This window comes from Oncorhynchus gorbuscha, linkage group LG09 (assembly GCF_021184085.1).
Source record: "Oncorhynchus gorbuscha isolate QuinsamMale2020 ecotype Even-year linkage group LG09, OgorEven_v1.0, whole genome shotgun sequence".
Classification (NCBI taxonomy): Eukaryota; Metazoa; Chordata; class Actinopteri; order Salmoniformes; family Salmonidae; genus Oncorhynchus; species Oncorhynchus gorbuscha.
In genome coordinates this window covers 72,262,726-72,289,917 of record NC_060181.1, presented here as the reverse complement: position 1 = coordinate 72,289,917, position 27,192 = coordinate 72,262,726, and the positions used below count along the sequence as shown (strand labels likewise).

The 27,192-nt window shown below is 42.6% G+C and overlaps 1 protein-coding gene across 1 annotated transcript in view; it reads left to right on the top strand.

The window, feature by feature from the left end:
* The window catches only part of LOC124044015 (titin-like), a 124,504-nt gene that overhangs the window by 31,266 nt on the left and 66,046 nt on the right, over positions 1-27,192 (top strand). Inside the window, exons 56-101 of the mRNA XM_046363318.1 lie at positions 1,540-1,663; positions 2,494-2,760; positions 2,908-3,005; positions 3,339-3,507; positions 3,745-4,011; positions 4,200-4,466; positions 4,693-4,971; positions 5,085-5,493; positions 5,651-5,775; positions 5,888-6,154; positions 6,245-6,514; positions 6,687-6,989; positions 7,111-7,413; positions 7,508-7,695; positions 7,904-8,018; positions 8,114-8,398; positions 8,507-8,658; positions 8,846-8,993; positions 9,810-9,987; positions 10,060-10,181; positions 10,289-10,576; positions 10,671-10,967; positions 11,080-11,266; positions 11,407-11,522; positions 13,711-14,010; positions 14,200-14,499; positions 14,606-14,711; positions 14,810-15,006; positions 15,160-15,465; positions 15,555-15,833; positions 16,017-16,316; positions 16,477-16,779; positions 16,884-17,354; positions 17,479-17,781; positions 17,920-18,219; positions 18,404-18,700; positions 19,024-19,308; positions 19,673-19,966; positions 20,058-20,357; positions 20,517-20,825; positions 21,057-21,316; positions 21,866-22,295; positions 22,493-22,798; positions 23,082-23,263; positions 25,054-25,183; positions 25,364-25,663. Of these exons, the coding sequence (XP_046219274.1) occupies positions 1,540-1,663; positions 2,494-2,760; positions 2,908-3,005; positions 3,339-3,507; positions 3,745-4,011; positions 4,200-4,466; positions 4,693-4,971; positions 5,085-5,493; positions 5,651-5,775; positions 5,888-6,154; positions 6,245-6,514; positions 6,687-6,989; positions 7,111-7,413; positions 7,508-7,695; positions 7,904-8,018; positions 8,114-8,398; positions 8,507-8,658; positions 8,846-8,993; positions 9,810-9,987; positions 10,060-10,181; positions 10,289-10,576; positions 10,671-10,967; positions 11,080-11,266; positions 11,407-11,522; positions 13,711-14,010; positions 14,200-14,499; positions 14,606-14,711; positions 14,810-15,006; positions 15,160-15,465; positions 15,555-15,833; positions 16,017-16,316; positions 16,477-16,779; positions 16,884-17,354; positions 17,479-17,781; positions 17,920-18,219; positions 18,404-18,700; positions 19,024-19,308; positions 19,673-19,966; positions 20,058-20,357; positions 20,517-20,825; positions 21,057-21,316; positions 21,866-22,295; positions 22,493-22,798; positions 23,082-23,263; positions 25,054-25,183; positions 25,364-25,663 (11,482 nt within the window). The remainder of the gene's footprint in view (positions 1-1,539; positions 1,664-2,493; positions 2,761-2,907; positions 3,006-3,338; positions 3,508-3,744; positions 4,012-4,199; positions 4,467-4,692; positions 4,972-5,084; positions 5,494-5,650; positions 5,776-5,887; positions 6,155-6,244; positions 6,515-6,686; positions 6,990-7,110; positions 7,414-7,507; positions 7,696-7,903; positions 8,019-8,113; positions 8,399-8,506; positions 8,659-8,845; positions 8,994-9,809; positions 9,988-10,059; positions 10,182-10,288; positions 10,577-10,670; positions 10,968-11,079; positions 11,267-11,406; positions 11,523-13,710; positions 14,011-14,199; positions 14,500-14,605; positions 14,712-14,809; positions 15,007-15,159; positions 15,466-15,554; positions 15,834-16,016; positions 16,317-16,476; positions 16,780-16,883; positions 17,355-17,478; positions 17,782-17,919; positions 18,220-18,403; positions 18,701-19,023; positions 19,309-19,672; positions 19,967-20,057; positions 20,358-20,516; positions 20,826-21,056; positions 21,317-21,865; positions 22,296-22,492; positions 22,799-23,081; positions 23,264-25,053; positions 25,184-25,363; positions 25,664-27,192) is intronic.

Genomic DNA, 27,192 nt, shown 5'->3' with positions numbered 1-27,192 from the left:
TAGATTTTCCTGTTGCATTATTTACTTTTATACATTTTGTTTGACTTTTCGTGCATGTGCAACCTATATGCTTTCTGCATATATGGACCTGTGAAGATCAGGATTCCAGTTGGGGATTTGATCTGTGTTTTGCGATAACGCAGGAGGGCTTTTCTGCCCTGCAAGCGTTCTTCTAGTTATTTTTAACTGCTTCAAGTGTGTGCGTCCAATGGCAGGTGGCTTGTAGAGCTATTTCACAGTTATAACTTTAAAATCTGAAATGTGTGGCGTTAGGCCTGTACATATCTAATTATTTAATTCATTCCTGTGGGTTTGAAGTGTGAAACGCTATATGATTTACGATGTTGTGTAGCCTGGTTTTCTCTTCAGTTACAATCAGTTATATAAACTCAACAACAAAAAGAAACGTCCCTTTTTCAGGACCCTGTCTTTCAAAGGTAATTCGTAGAAATCCAAATAACACAGATCTTTATTGTAAAGGGTTTAAACACGGTTTCCCATGCTTGTTCAATGAACCATAAACGGACAGCTGATCGTCCTCGCAGTGGCAGACCACGTGTAAAAACACCTGCACAGGATCGGTACATCCGGACATTACACCTGCGGGACAGGTACAGGATGGCAACAACCAGGAACACACAATCCCTCCATCAGTGCTCAGACTGTCCGCAATAGGCAGAGAGAGGCTGGACTGAGGGCTTGTAGGCCTGTTGTACGGCCTGTTGGCAGGTCCTCACCAGACATCACCGGCAACAATGTTGTCTATGGGCACAAGCCCACCGTCGCTGGACCAGACATGACTGAAAAAAGTGTTCTTCACTGATGAGTCGCAGTTTTGTCTCATTAGGGGTGATGGTCGGATTTGCATTTATCGTCAGATTTGCATTTATGAGTGTTACACCGAAGCCTGTACTCTGGATTGATTGATTTGGAGGTGGAGGGTCCGTCATGGTCTGGGGCGGTGTGTCACAGCATCCTCGGACTGAGCTTGTTGTCATTGCAGGCAATCTCAACGCTGTGCGTTACAGGGAAGACTTCCTCCTCCCTCCTGTGGTACCCTTCCTGCAGGGTTGTTGTTTTAAAGTGTCCGTTTAAAGTTGTTTGAAATCGCTTGTGTGCAAAATAATATACAGTCCACCTTGCAATAGATACAGCTAAATAACTGCTTGATAATCATTTGCCAAAGGCCTGTGAATGAACAGCTATGATCCTCATGTTTTCACATATGTCATTAGGCATGTCATGACTATTTGTAATAGGGAAAAAACTATAGAACCTATGACTGTAAGCGGTAGTTCTATTGTTTATTGTTTACATACTACTACAAAGTACTGGGAAAGTTTTGTTTTAGTTAACCACCTCAATCAAGCTTTGGGAAAGTGGAGGAGTCAGATGGCAACAGGAGTTAAAATTGAGCCTAGGGCCCCTTCAGTCCCTTGTCACCAGCTGCTGATGTTCATTCAGTGGAAGAAGTAAATAGGTTGACCACCCATAGCTGTCACTGTCCACCTGATTAATCAAACTGCTTGATTTGCACAGGTGGTCACCCGAGCAGAAGGCAAAACTCACACTCTGACTCTAAGAGATGTCAAGATTTCAGAGGATGGGGAAGTTAAACTGACTGCAAAGGATTTCCAGATTGAGGCCAGCCTACATGTGAATGGTAGGTTGCGGTTTGTGGTATTTATTTGTGGTTGTTATAGAGATTCTTGCCCCAACTGCTCTCTTAACCAACATGCAGACCTGTTTTTTTGTGAATTCGATAAGGTTAAACAACAATATAGTCGCAATATTTACTCTGTAAAGCATACTGGACAGATAAATATGGTGCACTATATGGTGCTATATAGACCAGGTTCATAGTAATGCAATGATTCCACATAACATGAAATGGCCAGAATTGGGAGTATTTACCTTGCATTTACATAGGTAGGCAGAGTATAAGTACTGTGTGAGTACACATTTTGACATAGATTCAGATTTCTTTAGATAATATTTGTCTCCTTGATGCAAACCACAGACAACAATATAATGTAGTTGGGTCAGGCGTGAATGGTGTGGGAGCATGATCTACCCAACCAGTCTGAATTAAATGAGAGGCCCATCAGGAAGTAATGATGTGTTAAGTATGAAATGAGAGCCTGTGAGACAGTCATGTATGATTTTTATAACAGGGTGAGGAGAGGTGTACCCTCAATGTTGAGTTTGAATACAAATGTATTAAAAGTATGAATATGTACAGTAATTGCACAAACAACAAACAGGTTGAAGGAATTACGTAACGGAATGTAGCTTTACCCTGTAACTGTACCTGCCTTTGTAACGACCAAGTCAAAAAAATATATGTTTTATATATATTCTAAAGAGGGACCATAACAATAATAATAGTTGGTGGTACTAATAGAATTTGGTCAAATGAGTTTGTTGGTTTCCTAAGCTGTTATGATATGTAAAGGACAAGTCATCATGTGTAATTCATGTGTGAACTCACAGAGCCACCAGTTGAGTTCAGCAAGCCTCTGGAGGACCAGACAGTTGAGGAAGAGGCTACTGCTACTTTGGAGTGTGAAGTCTCCAGAGAAAATGCTGAGGTCACGTGGTTCCAGGACGGACAGGAGATACGCAAAACGAAGAAATATGACATTGTTGCCGATGGCCGCAAGAGAAGACTCATCATCCATGGCTGCACTCTTGATGATTCAAAAACATATACCTGCGACGCATCAGAATTCAAAACCTCTTGCTTCCTTAACGTTGAACGTAAGTAAAGTATAGATAATTATATTGTTTGTTTGTTAAAGTATAGATTAAAAACCTTTTGATATTGTTTGTTTGTTTGTTGTTAAGGCCACACATTTGTGAATTTGGCATACTGGTGTGTTAATACTATGACTTGTGTCCTTACAGCTCCACATGTTGAGTTCTCTACACCACTCCATGATGTTGAGGTCAAAGAAAAGGACTCTGCTAGATTTGAATGTGAAGTATCTCGCGAAAATGTCAAGGTATTGATTCCTGACCCTTCACCCCCTACCTCCCGGACACTACCACTCTCCCAACCCCCACACAACACATGCACACACCTCTTGTTTTCAAAGGCACATTCAAACACACCTTCTTATTTGTATAACAATATAATATAGTTGCATGTGGAGTTACAAAACATGATAAAGACTGAGACTTGGTTGTGTTTCCTGTCTTCCACTGTTTTTCAACCTTTTACACTGCTGTTACATTTTAATCCCTTAATTGTTTCCTTCATAGTCTGGATCAGTACATCTTAACATTATTGTACCGTCATTGTAATGTCCTTGTTTTATGTCTGTTTCTGGAAACAGGTCCGTTGGTTGAAGGACAGCAGTGAAATCAGAAAGGGAAAGAAATATGAAATAATTGCCAAAGGTCGCCAACACATCCTCATCATCCACAAATCAGTGTTCGATGATGAAGCAGAATATGAATGTGATGCAAAGGTTTCCAAATCCTCCGGCATGCTTACAGTCATTGGTGAGTCTGGCACACTTTCTCTGCCTCAAAGGGTGAATCCCAAATGGCACCCTATTCTCTATATAGTGTACTACTTTTGACCAGGGCCCACATAGGGATCTGGTCAAAATTAGTGCACTATATAAGGAATAGGGTGCCATTTGGGACACAGGCAAATAAATTCATTTGAATGTTATATACTATAATCGACTTATCATAATGTATTTACTTAACGGTTATATTGTATTTCCTTTGCAGAGGAAGAGGCTAGGTTCACCAGGAACCTGTCTAATGTGGAGGGAACAGAAACAGACAGCGTGAAGATGATTTGTGAAGTGTCAAAGGCCGAAGCTGATGTCATATGGTATAAAGGAGACCAGGAACTTCCGGAGGGAGGAAGATACGATCAAATCGTAGATGGCAGGAAGAGGATACTCATCATTCAGGATCTCAAAACAGATGATGCTGGAGAGTACCATTGCAAATTGTCTAGCTCACAGACAACTGGAAACCTGAAAATAAATGGTAATGAAATCAGACATGAACTCTGTTTAATTTAGTCAGTTAAAGATCTTTGTCCGGTGGAGAAATTAAATATCCTGGGTAGTGGCTCCACACTGGCAGTACCATTATGAAAACCAAATCAAGGGATGCAGATAAAAGTATTTGTGGAAAATGAGAGCATATACACTAATCTGTTTTTGTTCTTCCAGAACTGGCTGCTGAGTTTATCGCCAAGCCTCAGAGTCAGGAGGTGGTTGAGGGACAAAAGGCTGAGTTTGTCTGCTCAGTCTCTAAAGACACATTCATTGTCAAATGGATGAAGGATAATCAGGAGCTAGAAAAGGGGGACAAGTACGACATTGTCTGTGATGGCAAGAGAAGAATACTTGTTATCAAGAACTCTGAACCCAAGGATGAGGGAGCCTATGTTGCCCTCATTGGTACCACCAGAGCTACGGCTGACCTGCTTGTTCTTGGTATGTCATCAATATGTTTCTTTTCTTTTCTATTTCAACCTCTCCAACATGTATGTGTACAGTATGTGTCTTTCGGAGTGGTTGCGATAAAGTACATTTTCCGTTAAATCTGCATGTACAATTGGACAATAAAGTAATATTCTTCTAAGATTTTCTTAGAGGCAACCTTGGGGAAATTATTAATTCGACCTACTAACTTGTGTTTCTTTCACTTTGATTTCCACAGAAAAACTCAGGATCATTACACCGATCAAAGATACAGAAGCTAAAGAGGGACAAGAGATGGTCTTCAACTGTGAGGTGAACTCTGAGGAAGCAAAAGCTAAGTGGCTGAAGAACGATGAGACCATGTTCGAGAGCAGCAAGTTCGTCATGATCCAGAAAGACAACGTGTTCTCTCTGAGGATCAAGGATGCTGAGAAGTCAGATGAAGGGAACTATACTATTACATTGACAAACCACCGTGGTGAACATGCCAAGAGCTCTGGCAAACTTACCGTAAAAGGTGAACACATTTTTGTTATCAATTTGACCAATGGCTAATTTGATGTAGTAGTATGTCTTATTTTTGTTTGAATTGAGCTACATGACTAACTGATTTCTTTGTTTTGTCAACAGAGGAGAGTCTGAAGATCATTGTACCTCTTGAGGACTGCGACACACAGGAAAAGAAGACTGTTAGCTTCTCTTGCAAGGTCAACAGGCAGAAGGTTACTCTGAAATGGATGAAGGCTGGTCAGGAGATCACACTCAGCAAACGCATCCTCTACAGGGTGGACCAATACAAGCACACACTGACCATTAAGGATTGTACTCTCGATGATGAGGGTGAATACACCGTCATGGCTGGTGATGACAAGTCTACAGCTGAGATGATCATCAGCGAAGCCCCCACTGACTTTTCCGCACAACTCAAAGACCAGACCATCACTGAGTTTAAGGATGCTGAGTTCACCTGCAAACTCACCAAGGAGAAGGCTGAGGTGAAATGGTACAGGAATGGACGTGAGATCAGAGAGGGACCCAGGTAGGAAAACCTTTAGACTGCTATGAGGCACAGTCACTGTCGCTTTATTGACACTGAAACTAAATCTTAAAAGCTCATTTGGCCCTAAGGGCCACCCCAGGATTTTCATTAAATACAGAAAAGCGTATTGTAACATTATCCATTTGGTTTTTGCAAGGTACATCTTTGAAAAAGAGGGCAAGACCTGCAGGCTGCGTATCAAGGAGTGCAGACCAGATGATGAGTGTGAATATTCTTGTGGCGTCGATGAAAGGAGATCACATGCCCAACTCTTTGTTGAAGGCAAGCCTCTTGAATTCATTCTATGATTCTGTTTGTGTGAGTCCATTTTTCTAACTGTTCTGTATGAATTCATGTTTCACAAATTCAATTTCTTGTGTAATCTTTATTCCAGAGACCGCAGTTGAGATTGTCAGACCCCCTCAGGATGTGTTTGAGCCTCCAGGCTCTGATATTGTGTTTGAGGTGGAGCTCAACAAAGACAGAGTTGAGGTCAAATGGTTGAGGAACAACATGACCATTGTCCAGGGTGACAAGTACCAGATGATGAGCGAGGGCAAGATCCACAGACTCCAGGTGTGTGAGATCAGGCCTCGTGACCAGGGAGAGTACAGAATCATCGCCAAAGACAAGGATGCCAGAGCCAAGCTGGAACTGGCAGGTATGTCATCATAGGCTTCATATCCTCTCCGATTCCACAATAAATCAATCGTTTTATTATTTGATCTTATAATTGTTCATTCCTCTACAGCTAAGCCAAATATCAAGACTATGGATCAGAGCTTAGTAACAGACGCTGGAAAGCCCATCGTCATGTTCGTGCCCTACAGCGCGTATCCTAAAGCTGAGGCTGAGTGGTTCTATGATAACGTCAGCCTTCCCAAGGACAACATCCACACCGTTGGGGACAGCACAGAGTACAGGCTGAAGGACCCTAAGAAGTCTGATCAGGGACGTTACAAGGTTATCATCAAGAACAAACACGGACAGGGAGAGGCATTCATTAATCTGGATGTCATTGGTAAGTTGCCTTTCAATCCACTCTTGTATTTGGATGGATAACGGGAAAGGATATTTTTCCAGGAAGGGACATTTTTCATGGAAAGGACATTTTTCTTGGAAGGGATCTTTTTCTTGGAATTTGTTGTTGTTCATATGGATTCCATTTATTAATTTATTTTTGCCTCCCACAGATGTCCCTGGACCCGTGAAGAGCCTTCACGTGGTTGACACCGCCGATGGTGAGGTCAGCCTGGTCTGGGAAGAGCCAGAGAGCGATGGTGGCAGCAAGATCATTACATACATGGTGGAGAGGCGTGATGTCAAGCGCAAGACATGGACTCTTGCTACTGACCGCTCTGATGCTCCAGAATACACTGTGACCGGACTCCAGAGGGAATCCATGTACCTATTCCGTGTTTGTGCTCGCAACAGAGTGGGCAGTGGACCAAATGTTGAGACAGAGAAACCTGGTGTTTATGCCAAGAACAAGTTTGGTAAGCAAACTATTTGATATTGTAATAATCACCTCGTGCAGTATCATTATTCAAACGTAACTGGTTCCAACACTGAACTACCGACCAGAAAAGTGAATTACAACCTGGCTTTATATTTCAGATGTTCCTGATGCTCCTCAGGATGTGAGTGTTGGAAATGTGAGTAAGTTTGGTGCCACAGTCTCCTGGGAAAAACCAGTGTCTGACGGAGGGTCTGAGATCACATCCTACATCATTGAGTCCCGTGACAGGACCTCTGTGAAGTGGGCTGTGGCAATGATCAGTAAAGCAACAGATCGCAGCGCAATCATCAACGACGTCATTGAGAACAAGGAATACATCTTTCGTGTCAAGGCTGAAAACAAGGCTGGCATTGGCAAACCAAGTGCTGCTACCAATCCGGTTAAGATCATGGACCCCATTGGTAAGTTATTTCAGTTCTGAAAGTTGCTGAAATGTTATTAATGAAATACATGCACTGTTTTAACATACAAACATGTTTGTTTTTGTTATTCCAGAGAGGCCAAGCCCACCACAAAACCTGGTACCCTCAGAGCAGAACAAGAACTCAGTCCAGCTGACATGGGAGATCCCATTGAAGAATGGAGGCAGCACGATCACTGGCTACATCATTGAGAGATGTGAGGACGAAACAGACCATTGGCTCAGATGCAACGCCAGGCTCTGCCAGGATCTCACCTACAAGGTATTTATCTTATAAAATGAAAAGCTCCTAAATGGTTTGTTGGAGATTTCATATAGTATTTGTAGTATAATTATCATACGTTCTGTGTTGTATTCTGACTTGAATGCAAGTCTCCCATTGACATCAATTTACTAAATTGTCTAAATTTATGCTTAAATTGCTTACACTTATCTCAACTCAGAATGCTGCTCTTCCATATTTTCCTCAGATATCTGGCCTGACATATGGCAAAAAATACAACTACAGGGTGATGGCTGAGAATGCAGCTGGAGTGTCTGACCCATCCAACACACTGGGACCCATGCTGGCTGATGATACACATGGTACATTTGGTTCTCTTTTCACTAACCTTGAAGACATTCATCATTTTACATGTTGTGCATTTGTCATAACAATGGTCATTATTTTCTATCTTCAGTTGGCCCCACAATTGACCTGAGTGGATTCAAGGATGGCCTGGAGGTCATTGTTCCCCATCCCCTTACTATCCGTGTCCCTATCTCTGGATATCCAACACCAAACGCAAAGTGGAGCTTCGCTGATAAGGAACTCACTGCTGGTGAACGTGTGTCCATGATTACAAAGAGTACCTACGTAGAACTGACCATCACTCCAAGTGTGCGTCCAGACAGAGGTGTATACACTCTTACTCTGGAGAATGATATTACCAGTTGCTCCGGAGAGATTGAAGTCAACGTTATCGGTAAGTGATGTGATGAGCTTTGTGGTGAAACACAACATACTTTATCTTGATATTGTCAACTGCAATTCTTTCTTTTCCCTTCATATCCCTCTTTTTCAATTTTTTTAGCATCCCCAAGTGCACCCAAAGACTTCAAGGTTGCTGAGGTGACCAGACAGCATGTGCACCTGATGTGGGAGGCGCCAGAGCATGATGGAGGAAGCCCTCTGACTGGCTACCAGATTGAGAAACGTGACGTATCCCGCAAGACCTGGGTCAAGGTATGGATGAACATAAGTCTTTAAACCACACAGCAATACACATGTGAAATGACTTACTTTTGCAGTTGGGACATAAGGCTGGAACAATCTTTGGTAGTCTATCTTTGGCCACAGCTTATACCTTGTTAAACATGAAATAAGATTATTATAAATGTAATAACACATGTCACTAACTGTCTGTCCCCAGGTGATCACTGGTGTTCAAGACCAGGAGTTCACTGTCACTGATGTCGTTGAGGGTAAAGAGTATCTGTTCAGGGTTACTGCCTGCAACAAGTGTGGCCCAGGAGAGCCTGCCTACATTGACGAGCCAGTCAATGTGTCCTCCCCTGCCAGTAAGTAGTACAGTGCCTATGCTGTGCACTCAATCCATTGTTTTGACGTCTCAATAATTGAGATAAGAGTAATTTGAATTCAAACTTTTCTCAGTTATTGACATTATTTATCTGGTAAGTTGACTGAGAACACATTCTCTAATTGCAGCAACGACCTGGGGAATAGTTACAGGGGAGAGGAGGAGGATGAATGAGCCAATTGTAAACTGGGGATTATTAGATGACCGTGATGGTTTGAGGGCCAGATTGGGAATTTAGCCAGGACACCAGGGTTAACACCCCTACTCTTACAATAAGTGCCGTGGGATCTTTAATGACCTCAGAGTCAGGACACCTGTTTTAATGTCCCACCCAAGGCAGTGGTATGCAGGGTGGCATGCTGCTGGCAAATTACATACCTGTAATTTGAGTTCTAGCTGTTCACAATCATTGACAGGCCTGTCATTTGAATTAGACCTGTTCTGAATCATTGACATGTCTGTCATTTGAATTAGAACTGTTCTGAATCATTGACATGTCTGTCATTTGAATTAGAACTGTTCTGAATCATTGACATGCCTGTCTTTTGAATTAGAACTGTTCTGAATCATTGACATGCCTGTCTTTTGAATTAGAACTGTTCTGAATCATTGACATGCCTGTCTTTTGAATTAGAACTGTTCTGAATCATTGACATGTCTGTCATTTGAATTAGAACTCTTCTGAATCATTGACATGCCTGTCTTTTGAATTAGAACTGTTCTGAATCATTGACATGCCTGTCTTTTGAATTAGAACTCTTCTGAATCATTGACATGCTTGTCTTTTGAATTCAAGCCGTGCCAGACCCACCTGAGAACCTGAAATGGAGGGACAAGTCAGCTTCTGGCATCTTCCTGACCTGGGAACCACCCAAGTGGGACGGCGGCACTGGAATCAAGGGCTACAACATAGAAAGGTGCCAGCGTGGCACAGACAAGTGGGAGTCCTGCGGAGATCAGGTCCCTGAGTTGAAGTAAGTAGAACCAGAGAAAAAAGCTCTAAGACATTTTTGTTTTGTTTTGAAAGGCTAACTTACTTCTCTTAGATTGCAAGTGACTGGTCTCATTGAGGGACAGTGGTACGCCTACCGCGTGAAGGCCTTGAACAGACTGGGTGCCAGCAAACCCTGCAAGGCTACAGATGAGATTTTGGCTGTTGATCCTAAAGGTATTTTTTGCGTAAATGCTCCATGTCTGTATATGTAACATCTTGCATAGTGGCTGAAATTGGTTTCTGTATCATCAGTATAACACATTTTCTGTATAATCTCACAGACCCCCCAGAGATTCTTCTGGATGTCAAATGTCTTGCTGGACTGACCGCCAAAGCTGGCTCTAAGATTGAGCTTCCAGCTGATGTTCTTGGAAAGCCCGTACCTAAAGTGAAATGGACCAAGGGTGACATGGTTCTGAAGGGTGACGATAGAGTTTCTATTGACGACAAGCCTGGTCACTCCGTTGTTACTATCAGCAAGACAACAAGAGAGGACACAGCTACCTACATCATTGAAGCACACAACAGCTGTGGCCGTGCTACTGCAACCGTTGACGTCAACATTCTAGGTATCATATTTTGTCACCTTTATTTGTGAGGAAACACTTGTTTAAAAGTGTGTTCTTTAATGTTCTGACATTGTTTTCTATTTGTCTTGAACAGATAAGCCTGGTCCTCCAGCTGCATTTGATATCTCTGAGATCACCAACAAGTCCTGTTTCCTGGCCTGGAACCCTCCCAGAGATGACGGAGGTGCAAAGGTCACAAACTACATAGTGGAGAGCAGAGCCGCAGAAAGCGAGATCTGGCACAAGCTCTCCTCCACTGTCAAAGAGACCAACTTCAAGGCCCTCAACCTGACAGCTTTCAAGGAATACATCTTCAGAGTGTTTGCTGAGAACCAGTTTGGTATTGGTGTGCCAGCCGAACATATGCCAATCATTGCCAGATATGCCTTTGGTATGTTAAGTTTATGTTTGTATTTAGTCAAAGCAATATAATTGTATTTCCTTTAGAGCACTATTTTGTTTTCTGGCCTGTTACTAAAATTGTCTGTAACTGTTGTTTTCAGATTCTCCTGGTGCGCCAACTAAGCTGGAGCCTTCTGATATTGTTAAAGATGGCCTGACTCTGAATTGGTATGAGCCTGAAGAGGATGGTGGTAGTCCTATCACTGGGTACTGGGTTGAGAGGTTTGAACCAGACCAGAACAGATGGATCAGATGCAACAAGATCCCAATCAGAGACACAACATTTAAGTAAGAAGTTAGAATACATTTAGTTAATTAACATCGTAATGCTTACATTTTCGTCATTGAAGACAGTGTTGATTTCATTTCTGGTTGTAGCTATTCATGCTGATGGTGGTGTTGATTATGTGATTGTTCCTGATTTGCAGAGTCAAAGGACTACCCACAAGGAAGAAGTATAAGTTCAGAGTCTTGGCTGAGAATCTCGCCGGACCTGGAAAACCAAGCAAGGAAACTGACCAGATCTTGGTCAAGGATCCTATTGGTAATACATCCAACATACATTCCATATCTCATTCCAAAATCATGGGCATTAATATGGAGTTGGCCCCACCTTTGCTGCTAAACAGCCTCCATTCTTCTGGGAAGGCTAGATGTTAGAACACTGCTGTGGGAACTTGCTTCCATTCAGCCACACGAGCATTAGTGAGGTTGGGCACTGATGTTAGACAATTAGGCCTGGCTCGCAGTCAGCATTCCAATTCATCCCTAAGGTATTTGATGGGGTTGAGGTCAGGGCTCTGTGCACTCCAGTACCTCCATACCGATCTCAATAAACCATTTCTGTATGGACCTTTCTTTGTGCACAGGGTCATTGTCATGCTGAAACAGGAAAGGTCCTTCCCCAAACTGTTTCCACAAAGCTGGAAGCACAGGATCGTCTAGAATGTCATTGTATGCTGTAGCATTAAGACTTCCCTTCACTGGAACTAAGAGGCCTAGCCGAACCATGAAAAACAGACCATTATTACTCAGCCACCAAATGTTACAGTTGGCACTATGCATTGGGGTAGGTAGCGTTCTCCTGGCATCCTCCAAACCCAGATTCGTCCGTCGGACTGCCAAATGGTGAAGCATGATTAATTTCTCCAGAGAACGCATTTCCACTGCTCCAGTGTCCAATGGCGGCAAGCTTTACACCACTCCAGTCAACGCTGGGCATTGCACATGATAATGTTAGGCTTGCGTGCAGTTGCTTGACCATGGAAACCCATTTCATGAAGCTCCCAACGAACAGTTCTTGTGCTGATGTTGCTTCCAGAGGCAAAGTGGACCTCGGAAGTGAGTGTTGCAACCAAGGACAGACAATTTTTACGCACTACGTGCTTCAGCATTCGGCGGTCCTGTTCTGTGAGCCTGTCTGACCTACCACTTCGCGGCTGAGCTGCTCCTTGACGCTTCCACTTCACAATAACAGCACTTTAGTGCTCAGCATCCCGCTAGCGGGACAACTTCCGGTGAAACTGGCGGGCGCACAATTCAAATAAATAATCATATGATGGATATTAAACATTTAGGTAGATATAAGTATCTTATATCGGTTGAAAGCTTAAATTGTTGTTAATCTAACTGCACTGTCTAATTTACAGTAGCTATTACAGCGAAAGTATGACGTGTGATTGTTTGAGGATGGCGCCCCACATCAAAATATTTTTCCACCGGCACAGGTTTCATAAATTCACAAATAGCGATTAAATATTCACTTACTTTTTGAAAATATTCCTCTGATTTGTCATCCAAAGGGTCCCAGCTATAACATGTATTGTTGTTTTGTTAGGTAAAACCCTTCTCTATATCCCAAAAAGTCTGTTTAGTTGGAGCCATCGATTTGAGTAATCCACTCATTCAACATGCAGAGAAAGGAATCTGAAAATCTACCCCTAAACCTTGTTTCAACAAGTCATTTTTATGTACTCCTCAGGTACCCTAAAATGTAATCAAACTATAATATTTCTTACGGAAAGAAGTATGTTCAAAAGGAAACCGATTTTAGCAGATGTCCTGTCTTCATAGTGCGAGCAAACACGAATATCCAAGTCTGTGTCCCTCTACTAAAACTGATATTTCTTATTTGTTTTGGAAGTTACAAGCCTGAAACCTTGAACATAGACTGATGACACCCTGTGGAAGCCATAGGAATTGCATCCTGGGAGCTAATTTCCAGTATGCCCTTATACTTGACATTGTAAGACCATGGTTTCTCAAAAAAAGAAAAAATCCGGTTGGTTTTTCTTTGGATTTACTCCTACCATATCTATTGCGTTATATTCTCCTACATTATGTTAACATTTCAAAAAAAAAACTTTAAAGTGTTTTCTTTCCAATAGTACCAATTATATGCATATCCTGGCTTCAGGGCCTGAGTAACGGGCAGTTTACTTTGGGCACGTCATTTTAACCTGGGCAGCTCTAGCAGGGCAGCAATTTTACGAACTGACTTGTTGGAAAGGTTGCATCCTATGACGGTGCCACATTGAAAGTCACAGCTCTTCAGTAAGGCCATTCTACTTATAATTTTTGTCTATGGAGATTGCATGGCTGAAATAGCCAAATCCACTAATTGGAAGGTGTGTCCACATACTTATATATATATTGTATTTAATCAACAGACCATTAATCATTTATGCAATGTAATGTTGTTAACCAAAACAACATGTCTTCTTTTCCTACAGATCCTCCATGGGCTCCTGGTAAGCCAACCGTCAAAGACGTGGCCAAGACCTCTGCCTTCCTACAGTGGACCAAGCCTGAGCATGACGGTGGTGCCAAGATCGAGGGCTACATCATTGAGCTCCTGAAGAGTGGAACTGAGCAGTGGGTTCGTGTTTCAGAAGGAATCAATATCCTGGAGCACTTCCTGAGAGGCCTGATGGACAGACAGGAGTACTCCTTCAGAGTCATTGCAGTCAATATCGCTGGGGAGAGTGAGCCCAGCGAGCCTAGCGATCCAGTTCTGTGCAAGGAGAGACTCAGTAAGTAGCTGGATGCGTTCCAAATGGCACCAAATTCCCTTTAACGTCATGGTCACAAGTAGTATACTATATAGGGAATAGGGTGTCATTTGTGACACACAGACTGAGATCATTTCCATCTGAAGCGGTTCAGTGTGTCATGGTTGGTTGACTGAGTAGATGGTTGATGATGACGCATTCATTTTCCAGATCCTCCTACACCCCCACGCTGGTTGGATGTCATCAACATTTCCAGTAACAGTGCTGAGCTGAAGTGGACAGTACCAGAGAAGGATGGTGGTTCACCCATCACCAACTACATTGTTGAGAAGAGGGATGTCAGGCGTAAGGGCTGGCAGGCAGTGGACACGACTGTGAAGGAGCTGAAGTACACGGTCACTCCACTGAATGAGGGCTCCCTCTATGTGTTCCGTGTGGCTGCTGAGAATGCTGTTGGACCCAGTGAATTCTGTGAACTGGAAGACTCCATTATGGCTAAAGATACTTTCAGTAAGATCATAGTTACAGTCTATAGTGTTACTGTATGTAACTGGTGTTCACTTACAACATGCAAAGGTGGCTAAGTCCATTTCTAAGTACTGTTTCCTATTTTCAGCTACCCCTGGACCACCATATAATCTCTCTGTCCATGGAGTGTCAAAGAGACATGTTGACTTGCAGTGGGACGCCCCCAAGAATGATGGTGGCAAACCAGTTCTGAGGTAAACTTTGGTCAACTCTAGTGTTATAGGAGAGTCATAGAGTGTACTTTTGTCATATAAGCATGTTTATAACATTTGGGAATATTTGATTCTATTAGATACTCAATTGAAAAGAAGGAGAAACTGGGCACCCGCTGGGTGAAGTGTGGTAAGACCTCAGGTGCTGACTGCAAGTACAGAGTTACAGACGTCATTGAAGGAACCGAGGTTCAGTTCCTGGTTCGTGCTGAGAATGAAGCCGGTGTTGGACACCCTAGTGAACCAACAGAAATCATTGCTATTGAAGATCCAACAGGTGGGTTTTTTCTGTTTTTAAAGTAAAAACACTGTGTTTTATGGCTAAATTTGTTTTACTTGCATGAGTAATTTATAATTGATAATCTATTTACCAACGAAGAAACCCACATCTGCAATGTTATAATACTTGTCTTTGTATTGTTTTTTATAGGTGTACCCTCTCCTCCAATTGAGCTTCACATCACTGAAGCCAGCAGAGATCATTTGTGTATTGCTTGGAGACCACCAGAGAGAACTGGTGGCAGCCCTGTAACTGGCTACCATATCGAGCTCTGTGAGGCTGGCACTGAGAAGTGGATGAGAATCAACTCTCGCCCAATCAAGGAGCTCAAATACAAAACAGAGGAGGGCATCATCCCAGAGAAACAATACGTCCTGAGAGTCCGTGCCATAAACTCTGTTGGAGTTAGTGAGCCATCTGATATCTCTGAGAAGGTCTATGCCAAGGACCCTGACTGTAAGTAAACCTTCAATAATGTATATTTCCGTTTCCAGAGATATATTATATACTGATATCTGATTATACTATATTTTTCCCTCCTGAAGGCATCCCAATCCTTGAGTTCCAGACTAAGGACATTGTGATTATTGAGGGAGAGAAGTGGCATCTCCCCATCCCATTCAGAGCAGTGCCCAAACCCAAGATCACCTGGCACAAAGACGGAAAGGAGCTGAAGGACGATGAAAGAATGACCTTCAGACAGGAGTACCTCTCCTGCCATCTGGAGATCGAGAGCTGTCTGCATGCAGACGCCGGCCAGTACAAGGTCACACTGGAGAACTCCTTGGGAACAAGCAGCGGAACAATCAATGTTAAAGTTGTTGGTACGTTTGTGTCAAAATAAAATCATATTATTACTTCCATATTCCATGGTGTCCCTAATAGTGTAATCATTACATTTGACATAAATACTCTATTTGGTTGAAAATATTATAAATATGATTTACTAGCACCAGCATACTACAACTATCAAGATCAAATCTTCATATCCATGTTTGTTTTGACAGGCCTGCCCGGTCCCTGCAAAGACATTGTTGCCAGTGAAATCACCAAGAGCTCTTGCAAGGTTTCCTGGGATCCACCCAACTATGATGGTGGCAGCCCTGTTCTCCATTATGTGCTACAGCGCAGAGAGGCAGGCCGGAGGACCTATGTCAACATGATGTCTGGAGAGAACAAAGTCAGCTGGCCCGTCAAGGATCTGATCCCCAATGGAGAGTACTACTTCCGGGTCAAAGCTGTCAACAAGATTGGTGGTGGGGAGTACCTTGAGCTCCGCAACCCCGTGATCGCAGAGGATCAGAAGCGTGAGTGAAATATTTATTTTGTGTCCAAGAAACACCTTAAATGAAAACCAGGTGCAAACCTTGCTCACAATTCAAAGTTGATGATTTTATTTTCCAAGAAAGACTACATTTCTAAAGAGTTGTATTGGATTTATTAAGTGTTCCTTGTTCAATATTTCAGAGCGCCCTGACCCTCCGTTAGATGTTGAGACCCACAACCCTACTTCTAAGACTATCACCCTCACATGGAAACCACCTATGTATGATGGGGGCTGCAAGATTATGGGCTACGTTCTGGAGATGATGATGAAGGGTGATGAGAACTTCACAAGATGCAACGACTTCCTTGTGCCTGTGCTGTCCTACACAGTGAGGAATCTCAGGGAGGGAAAACAATACCAGTTCCGTGTACGAGCTGAGAACGCTGCCGGAGTCAGCGACCCATCACGCAGCACACCAATGGTGAAGGCTTCTGATTCTGTTGGTAAGGAAGGATACATCTTATTCAAACCATCACAATTCAAAACAATGATACGATTTTTCAGACAGGTCATTTGTAATTTCTAAATGTGGTTGTTTTCTTTTCAGAAACACCCAAGGTGTTCCTCAGTGGAAGTCTGCAGTCCGGTATGAGCATTAAGAGAGGTGCTGAGATCAGACTGGACGCCAACATCTCTGGATCCCCATACCCTCAAATCACATGGTATAGGAACGACGTGGTCATCAGACCTGAAGCCATGAAGAAGAGACCAGAGAAACCCATTGTTAAGAAGAAGGAGGTGAAGAAGGAGGAAAAGAAGGAAGTGAAGGAAGGAGAAAAGAAGGAAGTCAAGGAGGGAGAGGTTGAGGCTCCAGCTGCAGAGCCTGCCCATGAAGAGCCTGAGGAGGAACTCCCTGACTACCCAACCCTCCAGGAACGTCTCACCATCCATGACAAGAAGAGGGGAGAATCCTCTTGCATTGTCAGGGACACCATCAGGGGTGACCATGGCGTGTACACTATCAAGGTCGAGAACGACCATGGTATTGCCTCTGCAACTTGTGAAGTCAATGTGCTAGGTGAGATATAATATTTTATTCATATTTGTTTTACATTAATTTAGTGGCGTTGTTGACACTCATAGTTATTTTTCAACCACATTTTGAAAACATAATATAAAACCTCTTACTTTACCTTTTACAGATGCACCTGGTCCTGCAATCAACTTCAGGTTTGAGGAGATCAGGAATAACTCTGTCATCTGCAAGTGGGATCCTCCCATGGATGATGGTGGCAGTGAGATCCTGAACTACACCTTGGAAAGGAAGGACAACTCCAAGGTGGAGATCGGATGGATCACAGTAACCTCAACGCTCAGAGGATGTAGATACCCCGTGACCAAACTGATAGAGAAGAAGGAGTACATCTTCCGTGTCACTGCTGAGAACAAGTTTGGTCCTGGACCACCATGTATCTCTAAACCAATTATTGCCAAGGATCCATTTGGTAAATCATTTATTTTTAAGAGTTTTATCATGTCTATAACATTCAAAATAATGATGTCAGTTCAAACAATTTTGCCCGTCTGGGTTAGTCGTGATTGTACTTTGTTCTTACAACTGTGATGTTCACTTCTTATTCTAGACCCACCAGAGGCTCCAGAGAAGCCTGAGATTGACGGCATCACAGCCAACTCCATGCTGGTTACCTGGGAGGTGCCAAACGACATGGGCAGCCCCATCCTTGGTTACTGGGTGGAGCGTCGTGAGATCAACAGCACCCATTGGACCAGAGTCAACCGGGTCATTTTGGATGATACAGAAATGAATGTGGAAGGCCTACTGGAGGGTCTGACATATATCTTCAGGGTGGCTGCTGAGAACCAAGCTGGGCCTGGGAAGTTCAGCGTCCCATCTGATCCCATGACATGCCAGGATCCAATCTGTAAGTCAACAATATTATGATACGATACCTTTTATTGTCCATTTGCATGGAAATTAATTTTGTGAATTTAAGCATACAAAATGCACAAAATCAATACAATATAATACAACACAATGATTAATTCTGATCAAGTTTCATTGTCGAACAATGATCAAATACAATTGTTGATGTGTTTGTCCCATAGTGCCACCTGGACCACCGTTCCCAAGAATCCTTGACACCACTGAGTCTTCCATTGATGTGGAATGGGATCCTCCTGCCTCCAATGGAGGTGGAGACATCCTGGGCTACCATGTTGACAAGACCCTAGCAGGCACCAATGACTGGTCCCGCTCCACAGAGAGACCCTGGAAGACCCGGGCCTTCACTGTGTATGGAGTCAGAGAAGGAGCCAAGTACCTGGTCCGTGTGATCGCAGTCAATGGAGCTGGTGAAGGAACTCCTGGCTTGACTGAATCAGTCTTTGTCAGAGATCCTAAAGGTACAGTAACCAATGATCAGAAAGGTTATTCAAAACAATGACAACAAACGTATGCTTAATACATTAACAACAGTGGCCTGCATTGGTGTCACATTGAATCGGAGGACAGGCTCATTGTAATCGCTGGAACGAAATGAATGGAATAGTATCAAATACCACTGTCTCTTCCATTCCATTCCAGCCATTACTATTGTCGTTCTCCCTTCATTAACCTCCATGGATATGCAAGTGATTTTGGGTCTTTGAAAGCACTATATACAGGTCCTGTGTATTATTATTATTAAAACATAGCTAATGTCACTGAATGTTGATTGTGTCTACAGAGGCTCCAGTGGTAGAGTTGGATCTCACTGTGAGGAATGGTGTAATGATCAGAGCTGGGGAGCCACTGATTCTGCCTGCCCTGGTCACTGGTAAACCTCCTCCAGACATCAAATGGACCAAAGATGACGGTCCACCTGACAAAGACCACGTCCAGATAGAAAATGTTGGAAAGGAAAGCACTCTCAGTATCAAGGCCGCCACAAGAAAGGATCCTGGCAAGTACCAGATCAGTGCAAGAAATAGCAGCGGAATCAAGTCTACATGGACAAGGGTTGATGTCATGGGTAAGTGTTTTGACGAATTCTCTAGTAGCTATGATATCACAGTATGCCAATTTTGGGCATGTTTCACATTTGGTTGTACTTTGATGATGTAAAGCTAGGATTAGGGTTAATGAATAGTTTGTTTGTTAATAGTTAATAGAACATCTATAAAAACATATATTGTGGATTATCCAAAGAGTAATAATGTCACCTTAAATGTTGTTGGCCTGCGATAGACTAGTACCCTTTCCAGGGGGTGTACTTCACGCTGCAGATACACGAGATAGGCTCCTAACCTATGGGCCATTCTGGCTCGGACAAGGCTGACTACTTACTTACTCACATATTGTACTTGGATGTAACACTTTGACCTGTCCTCTGTTAGATGTTCCCGGGCCTGTGCTGGACCTGAAACCTGTGGTGGTAACCAGGAAACTGATGATTCTGAACTGGTCCGATCCTGATGACGACGGTGGCAGTGATCTGACCGGCTTCATCATTGAGAGAAGAGATCCCAAGATGCACACGTGGAGACAGCCCATCGAGACACCCTCATCTAAGTGTGAGATTGTGGGTATTGTTGAAGGACAGGAGTACATCTTCCGAGTTGTGGCGAAGAACAAGTTTGGCTGTGGCCCTCCTGTTGATCTGGGTCCTATTGCTGCAGTGGATCCTAAAGGTAATGTCTAGATATTGTTGATTCATGCAAATGTGTTTCTGTGCAGGTCAGATCATTAATAGAGATTAATCACTCTATATTTTAATTGAAGCTCCACCAACTTCACCTGAGAGGTTCCACTACACTGAGAGGACAAAGTCTTCCATCAGCCTTGCATGGAGACCTCCCCGCAACGATGGAGGCAGTCCAATCTTGGGCTACTTTGTTGAGAAGAAGAAGCACGATGCCCCAGCATTTGAGCCTTGTAACACAGAGATGTGCAAGGACCTCTTCATGACTGTCGATAACCTTGAGGAGCTGTTTATGTATGAGTTCCGTGTCAAGGCTGTCAATTTGATTGGACCAAGTGAACCTGGAATTCCACTCACCATTGTCATTCAAGATGATGAAGGTTAGTCCTCTGAGTGCTATGGTCTTGGTATTTGTCCTGTATGCTAAAATAGTAAACATGTTGAATTGAATTGGACTTGGTTGATTTTAATTGGACTGAATTGAATTGGACTGAATTGAATTGAATAAACTTGTCACTGATTTGCTTCTTCTATTTCAGTTCCTCCTACTGTGAGGATGTTAAAGACTTTCAAAGGAGATGTCATCACTGTCAAGAAGGGAGAGCCTATTGAAATCCCTGCTGAGGTGACTGGTCTTCCAATGCCCAAGGTTGAATGGTTGAAGGATGACGTCATTATTGCAGAGCCCACTGAGACCCTGTTGTTGGAAACCAAGGAGATCAACAGAATCCAGTCCAACACCAAGCTCAGTTTCCCTGCAGCAGCCAGATTGGACAAAGGCATCTTTACAGTGACTGCCTCCAATCGTCTTGGATCAGCTAGTCACACCATCAAGGTTAATGTGTTAGGTAAGTGGTCTGATATTATGTATGTTGTTTGCTTTTCTTCATTTTCTGGACACTGTGAGTATGAATCAGTAAACTCAAAGCCATTAGCTCACTTTTATGCAAGAAAATATCCATACAAATTAGCAAAAATAAAATATTTTAGTCTGTCCACTGTAGTCTGACCTTTTTTTCATTGAATTGTTGCATTGTCATTATAAGGGTAATAATATTAATCCTCTCTCTTGTTAACAGACCGTCCTCTGCCACCAAGGAATGTGAATATTGGTAACATCAAGGCTGAGTCCTGCAAGCTGACCTGGGACGCCCCAGAGGACGACGGAGGAAGTGAGCTCACTAACTACATCGTTGAGAAGCTGGACATTCTTCCTGAGGTGGAACCTGAAGAAGAATATGAGGATTCTGAGGATGAGGAGCCTAAGCCTAAATCTGAGCCGAGACCCATTCCTGTATGGACAGTGATCACCAACAGCATCATTGAGAAACGACTCGGGGTCAGTATAAAACAGATTGAATATATTATGTTTGGTAACACATGAGTTAAAACCCGCCGTTATAATGCTTTATAGCAGGTCATAAGCATGTATGGTAGAGGTCTTCACTGGTCCACCTGTTCCCGAATACCTGAAACCAGCTCTGTTTCTCTTTTCCATCGCGCATTAACAGCTCTGGTTGATAACATAGCTAAAACAATTATTTTCTGCTGCTTCCCTCACTTGGATCTGACCGGACGCGACAGGGTCTATACGGGGATGGGCTGGTTGTCCTTGGGTTAGTTCAGACCAGGTCTATATCTTGAGCAAACATATTTATTCAGGTAGGGTGTGGTTAGGAATGCCCCGGTCTATTTTCAACTTTTTGGTGCTTGTGAAGAACTTTAATGTATGGGCCTTAATAATGAGACATATAATATGCTATTTCTCTCTCTATATCAAAGAAACAACAAAGATTGTAATATGTTGAGACAGTAGCATGAATGCTTATAGTGGACTTAATTGAATCGTTTAATCATTTACTCAATGTTCCCAAATGTCTTCTCAAAGGTTTGGAATCTGGAAACCGGTAGCCAGTACCAATTCAGAGTGAGAGCAGAGAACAAGTATGGACAGAGTGACGCCTGCGAAACAGAGGCCACCGTCATCAAGGATCTGTACGGACTCCCTGGTCCTCCAGAGAAACCAAAGATCGCAGAGCACACCAGGTCCTCCATGCTTGTGACATGGGACCCTCCACGAGACAACGGTGGATCCACTATCTCTGGCTACTGGCTGGAGAAGAGGGAGAAGGGTTCGTCTTATTGGGCCCGGGTGAATAAAGCCCCAGTGACCAAGCGCGCCCCTAAGGGCTGGGAGTTCCTGGTCGTTCGTATGATTGAGGGGTCCGCATATGAGTTCCGTGTCATGGCTGTCAATATTGCCGGTATTGGACCCCCCAGTGGACCTTCCGATCCTGCAAACGCAGTGGACCCTCTTAGTAAGTAAAATTTCCCTTTTTCTACAGGTTACATATAATATGTATATTTATAGAAATAAAAATAACATTAGTATTCATTTAGCTGCTTTGGAAATTGTATTGAAGAATATGTAAGTATGTGCCCTATTGAGAGACCCAGGAGTACCTTGTAATGACCAGAGATGGTGAACTTGATGTTTTAACTCTGTGCCCCACAGTGAAACCTGGCATGCCAGCACCACCAGAGGTTGCAGACAAAACCAAGCACAGTGTCAGCCTCACATGGTCTCCACCTGAAAAAGACGGGGGAAGCCCCATCAAGGGTTACATCGTTGAGATCCAGGATGAAGGCAGCTCTTTCTGGAACAGGATCACAGATGTAGATGCTCTGCATGAGACCACAGAGCTCACTGTACCAGGTCTCAAAGAGCTGAAACACTACAAGTTCAGAGTCACAGCTGTCAATGACATCGGCGAGTCTGACCCAAGTCCAAAGACTGAAGTACTAATTGAGGACGTACATGGTAATTAGACCTACTTATTTATCCATTTTAATTTGAAAAGGTATGTTTTTATGCATGTTAGCAGTCAAGTTTTCAAGATAAAGCACTTTCAGTCGAGCAAAAACCTTCCTTGACGAATCATATGATGCAAAACGCATGCAAACAAAATTGGGAATTGTTTTAACAGTGGATTGATGGAGAAAATACTAAAATATAGTTTTTGAGTGAAGTATTCACAAGTATTCACCAGTAGTCACAAGTTTATTGTTGTTCTTTGTTTTGATGATGCCTTTTTATGTCACAGTGGGGCCGAAGATCCTTATCGATTGCATTGTGGAAGATTTGCTGTGCGTCCGAGCTGGTCATGCCTTCAGAATCCCTGCCACCATCAAAGGGCGTCCCGTTCCTAAGGTGACCTGGGAATACACTGGTTCAGCAAAGACCCACAAGAAGAATCGTCTTCATGTCCTTCCAGTTGATTCAGAGGTAAGGCATTTATATTTGTATTTACTCTTCCTGGGGTCCAGCAAAATTAAGGCAGTTATACAATTTTTTAAACATTACAATACATTCACAACAGATTTTACAACACATTAAGTGTGTGCCCTCAGGCCACTACTCTACTACCACATATCTACAACACTAAATCCATGTTATCGTGTGTGTGTATGCACGTGTCTGTGCCTGTGTTCGTGTCTCTTCACAGTCCCCGCTGTTCCAAAATGTGTATTTTTATCTGGTTTTTTTTAATCTATTTTTACTGCATGCATCAGTTACTTGAAGTGAAATAGAGTTCCATGTAGTCATGGCTCTATGTAGTACTGTGAGCCTCCCATAGTCTGTTCTGGACATGGGGACTGTGAAGAGACCTCTTGTGGCATGTCTTGTTGGGTATGCAGGGGTGTCCGAGCTGTGTGCCTGTAGTTCAAACAGACAGTTCGGTGCATTCAACATGTCAATACCTCTCACAAATACAAGTAGTGATGAAGTCAATCTCTCCTCCACTTTGAGCCAAGAGATTGACATGCATATTACAGATGTATTTATGTATCTTTATTTAACTAGGCAAGTCAGTTAGAACATATTCTTATTTACAATGATGGCCTACCAAAAGGCAAAGACCTCCTGGGACGGGGGATGGGTTATTGATTTAATAAAAAAAAAATTAAAAAACACTTAAATATAGGACAAAACACACATCACGACAAGAGAGACAACACAACACTACATAAATAGAGACCTAAGACAACAGCATGGTAGCAACACAACATGACAACAACGTGGTAGCAAAACAACATGGTAGCAGCACAAAACATGGTACAAACATTATTGGGCACAGACAACAGCACAAAGGGCAAGAAGGTAGATACAACAATACATCACGCAAAGCAGCCACAACTGTCAGTAAGAGTGTCCATGATTGAGTCTTTGAATGAAGAGATTGAGATAAAACTGTCCAGATACAGCTACCATGCATCAAGGTGAAAGGACGTAACACATAACCCTTGTTATAAGGCATTGTACAGCTACCATGCATCAAGGTGAAAGGACAAAACACATGACCCTTGTTATAAGGCATTGTACAGCTACCTGTAACGGCGTTCGTCTGTTGAAGGAAGAGAGTCCGACCGAAGCGCAGCGTGTAGGTTACTCATGACTTTAATGAAAGAATCGCGGTACATTAAATAACTGAAACTGAATACAAAAAACAACAGAACGGAACGTGAAACTAATTACAGCCTATCTGGTGACTACAACACAGAGACAGGAACAAACACCCACAAAATACAAAGCGAACTCAGGCTACCTAAATACGGTTCCCAATCAGAGACAACGATAAGCACCTGACTCTAATTGAGAATCGCCTCAGGCAGCCAAGCCTATACAACACCCCTAATTAGCCGCGATCCCAAATACTACAAACCCCAAATGAAAACAACATATAAACCCATGTCACACCCTGGCCTACCCAAACATATAACAAAAACACAAAATACAATGACCAAGGCGTGACACTACCATGCATCAAGGTGAAAGGACGTAACACATAACCCTTGTTATAAGGCATTGTACAGCTACCATGCATCAAGGTGAAAGGACGTAACACATAACCCTTGTTATAAGGCATTGTACAGCTACCATGCATCAAGGTGAAAGGACGTAACACATAATCCTTGTTATAAGTAGTAAAATAAACACATTGTCTGACCAAGATGTATAAATGTCCTGATTTGATCTTTCTCACCAGGACTAATGACTTAATTTCCTTTGTTTAGATTGAATCTACTGATACTACCTCAAACATCACTGTACCTGTGTGCTTGAGGACCCACTCTGGAAGATACACCATCACAGCCAAGAACAAGGCTGGACAGAAACATGTCAACGTCAGAGTCAATGTTCTCGGTAAGTGCAGTATAAAAGCAATTAATGGTGGAAAGGATGGATACGTGGAAAGCCAGGAAAAATACAAAAAGTAGGCTCATAATCAAAAAGTATATTGTTTTTTAGGACATAAAACATTTATGAGAAACCCAACACTTCTCATAGAAGACATATTAACGTCTGTTTGACATCTGTTTACAGATGTGCCTGGTGCTCCTAGAGAGCTCAAAGTGACTGACATCACCAGAGCTACCATGAGGCTGATCTGGAAACTGCCTGCTAATGATGGTGGCGAGCGGATCAAGAGTTACTTCATTGAGAAGAAGAATGTGACAGGAAAGGCTTGGACCATAGTAAACCAGTGCTGTTTCAGCCAGGCCTACGTTGTGGAGGGACTGCTGGAGGGACAGGAGTATGTGTTCCGTGTGCGGGCAGAGAACCGTCTGGGAATGGGACCTTTCACTGAGACCACTGAGCCTGCTAGGGCAAGAGACCCCATCTGTAAGTCACAAATGAATTACTAACAAATAAATATGTACTCATAATAATACTCATGTAAGTCACTTTGGAATTAAAGCATATTGTTTATATTTAACTCGGCAAGTCAGTTAAGAACAAATTCTTGACGGGCTACCAGGGAACAGTGGGTTAACTGCCTTGTTCAGAGGCAGAACGGTAGATTTGTACCTTGTCAGCTCGGGGATTCGATCCAGCAATCTTTCGGTTATTGGCCCACTAGGCTACCTGCCGCCCCGGGCAGCGGCGGTGAGAGTTTCGAATCCTAACCACTATATATACAGTAGTAATGATAATACCCATGTGAATAAATACTACAGTTTGCTATAGAATACTACAGTACTTACTATAGAATTCTATAGTAAAATGCAGTAAAATGTATAATGTATAACACTGTAGTATCTCTCTATCATGTGTAGTACTTACGATATAATGTTGTATTATACTGTAGGCTCTAAACAAACAGAATTAAAACTCAAACGGATGACAAGGAAAAGCTCAAACCAAGTTTATTCCCTAAATGAGTCAAACAGCTGCAAAGAGAAAGATATATTTACACAAGCATATATATTTATACCCTCCTACTAGGAGGAGTCAACTCCTTGCACATCTAGACATCCAATACATCTCTGTTGCTAGAAAGGAACATAATTGGTCCCTCTCACTGATGTAGTCATGGTCCCACCTCCTGCTAGAACCTTCATGGGCGTGGAAATATATGTATGTGGGATAGGACTCTTCCTTCTCACTTCAATCGACCTGACATCGGGCCGAATTCCTCACTCCTCCCGAATCCGCGACTGTCTTACCTTATCAGTAACTTAAACCATACTGTTGCCCATTTCCTTCCCTTCTTAGGAGCCATTAGATTTAACAATACCACTTTCTGCACGTCCCCTTCCTCACTCAGCAACTATCCATACACCTAGTTCTTATCCACCCTCCATTGACCCCAACATATACATTCATTATACATGTAAACTAATCAATAAGCTATAGCATGGTAACATGAATAAGTATATTTCAAGCTAGAATCCAACAATACTATAGTAAATCCTACAGATTATCCACAAAAAAACACTGTAGTAAATACTACAGTAATGTCTGCAATAACATTACAGTCCGCAAAAACACTACACCCTTTTAACTATAGTGAATACTACAGTATTTAATCTGCCTTTTCTGTAGGTTATAGAAAAGAGCAGAAGAACCCAGTCCTCCCTACCTATAGGTTATGTAAAATTTGCTATTTTAGTATTTTCTTCAGGTTTCCTCAAGGAGAAAGCCTCTACTTCTATGTCAAAGATAATAATACAAAAACACTATAGTAAATACTACAGAAATGTCTGCAAAAACACTACAATAAATACTATAGTACACTGCAGTCTGCAAAAACACTACAGTAAATACTACGGTATACTACAGTCCGCAAAAACACAACATTAATTACTATAGTATATACTACAGTTTTATTTTACTACAGTATTTCTACTATAGTTAACTGTAAATACAGC